The following is a 7,498-nucleotide window of genomic DNA, read 5'->3' on the forward strand; positions in this document are numbered from 1 at the left end:
TGGGTTCTCAGCATGTGGACTTTTTTCATTAGTTCTAAGTTTGATGTGGACAGAGCAGGTTTGGGCAGAAGAGAGGATGTGCTGGCAGGTTGGGCCTAGAGGTTGAAAATAGTTTGGTGGAATAAAGCCAGATGGACAGAGGGAACTGGACTGATTGGCATGATATGTTTCCTCATCCAAGCCTGGAATATAGGAGCATATGTGGAAAGGTTGGATGTGTCATAGAAAGGCCCGTGGTTTGGCAGAGTTGTAGGGAAAGTCCCTCAGTGCTGGTATGTGTGGCTAGACTATAAAAGATGACTGGATATGGGACCTGGGCTCAACATGGCATTTTGGAGAGAAGGTGTTCACAGGAAGGTCAGGGAGACTCTCCAGGCTAGCCCCTAGAGGAGGAGGAGAAGAAGGAGGAGGAGGAGGAAGAGGAGGAGGAGGAGGAAGAGGAAGGAGATCTGAATGGGTAGAGTGGTTGGATGCATTGCAGAAGGGACCTGTTTGTGGTAGCAGGTAGGGTGGCTCCTGGCTGAAACCAAGAGAATGTATAGGAGTGGGTAGCCAACCAAGCCTGGGGAGTGATGTGGGACCTAAGCTATATCTGGGTTTGGAAGAAGGCATGGATGGAAAGGTCATGGAGAATGACTAGGCTAGACTCTGGAGAAGATGATGACATCTGCAATCTTAAACCTCATTTTCCATCCTCCGTGTTCTTTAAATTATAAGATGGCTTAGATTCTTATCTTTATAATTGAATTAAGTAAGAATTTGAAATATCAGTTTGACTTTTGCCAGACAGTTCTCTGAGTTGTCTAGACCAGTGTTCTCCAAGGCTAACTTCATGCTGAGGAATGAGAGAGGATATAAGTTCATTTTCCCATTTATTTTAATTCCAAGGAAAATTTGTTGAAGGTTTCACAATACTATTGATATCTTCTATGTTGACTGAGCAATGGTTTCTAATTGTGAATATAAATGCGTAGGTTATCTCAACAACATTGCTATAGGTGTTTTCGATCAAACATCAAATAGAAAACATGGTTCTGGATGTCCTTTTCTACAGCCAGGAACGTGATGTATTCTCTTGAAGAGGAGTCATGAAACATAATTTCTGGATCTGTAATCTTCACAGAATAGAAAACAATGACCTCCGCCAGAAATACCTCCCACACTGTGAGTCACTTCATCCTCTTAGGCTTCCCTTGCCGCAGAGAAATACAGATCTTCCTTTTCTCCATATTCTTTATGATTTACATTTTGACTTTGCTTGGAAACATGGCAATTGTGTATGCAGTCCACTGGGATCACCGGCTCCACACCCCCATGTACATCCTGCTGGCCAATTTCTCCTTCCTAGAGATATGCTATGTCAACTCAGATGTGCCAAACATGCTGGTCAACTTCCTCTCTGCAACCAAAACCATCTCCTTCACTCGATGCCTGCTTCAGTTGTACTTCTTCTTCTCCCTGGGCACAACTGAATGTTTATTTCTCTCTATCATGGCCTATGACAGGTTCCTGGCCATCTGCCGTCCACTGCACTATCCCATTCTTATGACCGTTAGGTTCTGTGGCAACCTAGTTATATTCTGCTGGGTCTATGGGTTCCTCTGGTTTCTCATCCCAGTGATACTTGTCACTCAGCTGCCATTTTGTGGGCCAAATGTGATTGATGATTTTCTTTGTGACCTAGGTCCCTTGTTGGCCCTAGCTTCAGTCTGTGTCCCAATCCCAGGCACTGTTCTCATCTGTGGTACTATGAGTTCCCTCCTCATCTTTGGCACATTTTTCTACATTATTGGTTCATATACCTTAGTGCTGAGGGCTGTGATACGGATGCCCTCTTCTGCTGGCTCAAAGAAGGCTTTCTCGACTTGTTCATCACACCTGGCTGTTGTATTTCTATTTTATGGCTCAGTCATGATAACATATGTAAAACCAGGATCAGGACAAGCAAAGGGCATGCAAAAGTTCACAACTTTGTTCTACTCAGTTTTGACTCCTTTCTTCAACCCCATGATCTACAGCCTCCGAAATAAAGAAATGAAAGATGCCTTGAAAAAAGTTATAGGAGGTTCCTAGGAGGTTTTTGCTATTAGTTAATTATTTGAAATGAATTTAGAGTCCCAGACATGTTCAACGTGTGCACGTTTTGTGCATCGCAGAACAATAATGAATGTTTTTTTTTTTTTTGTAAAGCACTTTATGTGGCAATTTCAGAAGCTTAAAGACACAGGTCATTAATGAGCTGAGAAACTAGCAAGTAGATGTAAACTTTTCAAAGGGAGGCACTTTAAAATTGTAAGTGCCATGCCATTAGTGTGCCCTTTCCTCTGGCAGAATTCATTGTATCTTCTATGCATGTTGTTTGTAATATGCCTTTCTTTATCTCTTGTGATACGAGTTAGCATCTGACAGTCTGTTTCTTCATGCCTTTCCATCCTTATTAGATTGCAAGTTCCTTGAAAACAGGAATCACACTGTACTGGTTGCTGTCATTTTGGAAACAAACATAGCACATAAATGCCACTAAGTAAATTTAAATAAAAAAGACCATGCAGAATGCATGCATTGCAGATCTTCTCTTCTCCTCTCCTCTCTCTCTCTCTCTCTCTCTCTCTCTCTCTCTCTCTCTCTCTCTCTCTCTCTCTCTCTCTCTCTGTCTCTCTGTTAACCCAGACCAAATCCTCAGTGCCACCCCTAGCATTGCCACAGAACGCCTGCTGCATCACCCTCTCCCACCATCCATGCCTCCAGTGGACCCCACAGCCTCCCCTACCCAACTCATTGCTGTGTCCCAGCCTTCAACTTGAGTGAACACACTCTGATCAAATCATAGAGCACACCTGCCAGAAGGCAGAGAGTTGGTCCTCATTCTTCTCCACTCCTTCTGTTTGCCCAGACCCAATCCTCAGGGTCACCCTTAACTCTTAGCACTGCAAAAGACCATCTCCCTCTCCCCTAGCTTCTAACACCAGCAAGCATTCCCCTTGAACATACCAGCTGAGCAGGTCAATAAAACAGGCAAGACAAGGCCAACATTCTGTAAAATCCAGAGAATAAATAAAAACCAAGGAACAAAGCACTCACCAACAAAGACAAACACATAAATAATCACCTAGATCTGCAATCACTCCAAATCCAGAAGCCCAGACACCAAAATAAGAACACAATCTACAATATCCAAGGCACGGTTTCTCCACAAGAGTCCAGCTATCCATAATAGGCCATAATAGGCCATGTATATTTCAACATTGAGGAAGAACAAGAAAAAGACCTTGAGATAAACTATATGAAATTATAGAGATCCTTAAAGAGAAAAGGAATAATTCCCTTATAGAAATCAAGGAAAAAACAAAGAAATAATTTGGAGAAAATGAATAAATTTCTTAAAGAAAGCAAAGAAAAAAAAGAGTTGAAGGAAATTAACAAAACTACTCAAGACCTGAAAATAGAAATTGAAGTGATATAGAAAACACAGAGGTAATTCTGAGAATAAAAAATTGAGGAAGGCAAAAAAAAAATTGAGGAAGGCAAACAAGAACTACAGGGACAAGCTTCACCAACAGAATACAAGAGATGGAGGAAAGAATCTCAAGCATTGATAGCACTGTAGAAGAAATGAATACGTCTGTCAAAGAAAATGTTAAATATAAAAAACTTCCTGACACAAAACATCAAGAAAATCTGGGAATACTATGAAAACACAAAACCTAGGAATAATAAGAATTGAGTCCCAATAGGATGCCCTCCCCTCTGTCCCAGTTTCCTGGTAAGTGAAGGCTTTCGTGGGACATGCCCCTTTGGGCTAGTATGCAGATATAAGTGAGTATATACCATTTGATTCTTTCTGCTTCTGGGTTAACTCACTCATTATGATCATTTCTAGCTCCATCCATTTATCCACAAATTTCGGGAATTCCTTGTTTTTAATAGCTGAGTAGTATTCCATAGTGTATATGTACCACAGTTTCTTTATCCACTCTTCTATTGAGGGACACTTAGGCTGTTTCCATGTTCTGGCTATTATGAATAAGGCTGCTATGAACATGGTTGAGCAAATTTTCTGTTGTGTGCTGGAGCATCTTCTGGTATATTCCAAGGAGTGGAATAGCTGGGTCTTGAGGAAGCCCTATTCCCATTTTTCTGAGATAGCACCAGATAGATTTCCAAAGTGGCTGTACTAGTTTGCATTCCCACCAGCAATGAGGAGTGTTCCTCTCTCCCCACATCCTCACCAGCATGTGGTGTCGCTTGAGTTTTTGATCTTAGCCATTCTGATGGGTGTACGATGGAATCTCAGAGTTGTTTGATTGCATTTCCTGATGATTAAGGAGGTTAAGCATTGCTTTAAGTGTTTTCTCAGCCATTTGATACTCCTCTTTGAGTATTCTCTGTTTAGTTCCAAGCCCCATTTCTCTATTGGGTTATTCGAAAGGTAAGACATTTGGGGAAGATTTTTAGTATTATATAAATAACATAAAATCTCTATTAAAATCTGATATAGAAAGAATGTTAAATAAACTACATATATTTTATTTTATAAGCTAAGTCAATACTTTTAAAATAAAAATTTCTATATTTAAAAAAAAAATTGAGAAAGAATCCCAGCTCAAAGTCACAGAAGAGGTGATCCAAGATGGCGGCGAGCAGTGTGGACCGCGTTTGGAGGCTCCAGTGAACAATTCAGGGAATTGCACAGATTTCTGAGCCAGGAACACCGAGGTCCGAACATCACGGCAGCGGGAGTGCTCCACGGTTCGGAGGAACCAGGGTGCGGAGGACCTGCTGTGCCACCTGCACACGGAGGAGCGTGGTTGTTTTTCTCTGATCGGAGCGGCAGTGGCAGAGGCAGCAGCACCAGCGGCACCAGCAGCGGCGGCTGAGGTTTGCAGCTCATAGCCTTCCGGTGGAGGCGATTGGTGTGGTGGCTGGTGGGAGTTGCTGCGGAGAGGGACTCGGTGCAGGATTTGGGTCGCGTGGAGCCTTTGGACCCAGACTGGACTCAGCAGGACAGTTCGCCCAGAGTCCCGGGTACTGGCCCGGCCAGCAAGCATTCTGCCTGAGGCACTAACTCAGCTCCAGCCACAGCTCCCCTGCTGTGGCGCAGGGTTAGTTGAGCACGCTGCTCCACACTAGGCAGCACCTCAGCTCAGCGGCAGCTCCCCTGCGGTGACGCAGTCTGGGCGGAGCACTTGGTTTCACCACAGGCGCTAACTCAGAGCAGCTGCAGTTCTCCTGCTGCAGTTCTCCTGCTGTGGCGCAGGCCTGGCCTAGCACTCAGTTCCACGCTAGGCGCCACCTCAGCTCAGTGGCAGCTCCCCAGCAGTGACACAGTCTGGGCAGAGCACTTGGTACCACCATTGGCGCTAACTCAGAGCAGCCACAGTTCTCCTGCTGTGGCGCAGGCTTGATGACGTGCTCAGTTCCATCCTAGGCACCGCCTCAGCTCAGCAGCAGCTCCCCTGCGGTGACACAGTCTGGGTGGAGCACTTGTTCCACCACTGGCGCTAACTCAAAGCAGCCGCAGTTCTCCTGCTGTGGCGCAGGCTGGACAGAGCTCTTGGTTCCACCAGCTCTAAGACTCTGGTTGGACACAGTGTACAGTTTGAATCCAGAATTCCTGGCTGAGATTGGTGGTCAGTTCGGGCCCTGAGTCAATAACTGACCACAGCACGCACTTTGGGCCAAAAGGCCCTAGCGGAGCTTGGTGCGTAGTCCCAGCCCAAAAATTCTGCCTGTACCCTGTGTGTATTTTGGGCCCAGAATCCCTAGCTGAGCTTGGCAGACGGTTCAGGCCCTGAGAATCTAGCTGAGTTCAGCCCGTGGTTCGGTCCCAGTGCTCCTGGCTGGACTTGGCAGGGAACACAGAAGGCTGTGGATACCTTGGCCTGACCCAACGCTCATTCAGAGACCCAGATCAATTGCAGGATCCACGGAAGATGGGGGGCTGAGGATCACTGGCTGTGAGAGACCAGAACAACAGGGCTAACCTCCTAACATCCACACCAGTGAAGCTTTGAGCTCACAGCCAAGGGAAATTGTGAGAAAACAAGTGAATCTATCGTCAGACACCCTCCATTCAACTCTGGAAGCTACCCAACAAAAACAAAGATGGCAAGATGTCTAAAGGACAACGAAAAAGCATACGCAAAAAACCCCAAAACAACATGGCGTCTCCAGTTTCCAGCTATCCCAAAGAAAACAACCCAGAGAACTCAAATACAACGGAAATACAAGAAAATGACCTCAAATCCTTAGTAATGAGGATGATAATGGAGGAAACAAAAAATATTCGTAATCAAATGCAGGAAGACGCAGACAAACAGGTGAGAGATATAAAAGAAGCACATAGAATGGAACTGGAAAAATTGCAGGAAAATGCAAACAACCAGATGAAAGAAATAGATAAAACGGTTCAAGCTCTGAAGACCTATAAAGAGGCAATGGAAGAAACTCAGGAATTTACAAAAAATCAGATGAAAGAAATCAAAAAATCAGTTCAAGATCTGAAAATGAAAATGGATTCAATGATAAACACACAGACAGAAGAAAAACGAGAACGTGAGACCTCAGAGAAGAAGGCAAGCAACACAGAGGTGAGCTTTTCTAACAGAATCCAAGAGATGGAAGAACGAATCTCAGGTCTAGAAGATACAATCACAGATATTGAATGAACCATTAAAGAAAATGCCAAATCTGGAAAACTCATGACACAAAACATCCAAGAAATTAAGGACACCATGAAAAGAAGAAATCTGAGGATAATAGGCATTGAAGAAAGAGAAGACATCAGACTTCAGGGCCCAGAAACTATTCTCAACAAAATCATAGAAGAAAATTTCCCCAATCTAAAGAAAGAATGCCTATAAACATACAAGAGGCCTACAGAACACCAAATAGAATTGACCAGAAAGAAAAAACTGCCCGCCACATAATAATCAAAACACAAAACTTGCAGAACAAAGAATAATATTAAAAGCTGCAAGGGAAAAGGGCCAAATAACATTTAATGGTAAACCTATCAGAATTACAACCGTCTTCTCAGCAGAGACCATAAAAGCCAGAAGGGCCTGGACAGAGACCCTGCAAACCCTAAGAGACCACAGATGCCAGGCCAGACTACTTTACCCAGCAAAATTATCAATAACCATTGATGGAGAAAACAAAATATTCCAGGACAAAAACAAATTCAAACAGTACCTATCCACAAACCCAGCTTTACAGAAGGTACTAGAAGGAAAATTCCATCCCAAAGGGTCAAGCTACAACCAAAACTACCCAGGAAATAGATAACTATCCCATGGCAAAAACACAACTACACAAATGCTCGACTGGAAACAACATCAAAATTAAGACTCTTAACAGTCACTGGTCATTAATATCTCTCAACATCAATGGCCTCAATTCTCCAATAAAAAGACACAGACTAACTGAATGGGTACATAAACAAGATCCAACATTCTTCTGCATCCAAGAAACACATCTCACCCATAATGAAAGGCAT

At 43.7% G+C, this 7,498-nt stretch overlaps 1 protein-coding gene across 1 annotated transcript; it reads left to right on the forward strand.

The window, feature by feature from the left end:
* Window positions 1-1,134: 1,134 nt before the first annotated feature.
* Window positions 1,135-2,073, forward strand: LOC127186742 (olfactory receptor 11H6-like). The gene has a single exon (XM_051142981.1). The coding sequence runs from the start codon at window positions 1,135-1,137 to the stop codon at window positions 2,071-2,073; it is 939 nt and encodes a 312-aa protein (XP_050998938.1).
* Window positions 2,074-7,498: the final 5,425 nt, after the last annotated feature.

The sequence above is a fragment of the Acomys russatus genome, chromosome 3, assembly GCF_903995435.1.
Source record: "Acomys russatus chromosome 3, mAcoRus1.1, whole genome shotgun sequence".
In the NCBI taxonomy this organism is placed as follows: domain Eukaryota; kingdom Metazoa; phylum Chordata; class Mammalia; order Rodentia; family Muridae; genus Acomys; species Acomys russatus.

Coding starts and splice junctions, on each gene's coding strand:
- LOC127186742 (XM_051142981.1), top strand. CDS start 1,135: ATGACCTCCGCCAGAAATACCTCCCACACTGTGAGTCACTTCATCCTC.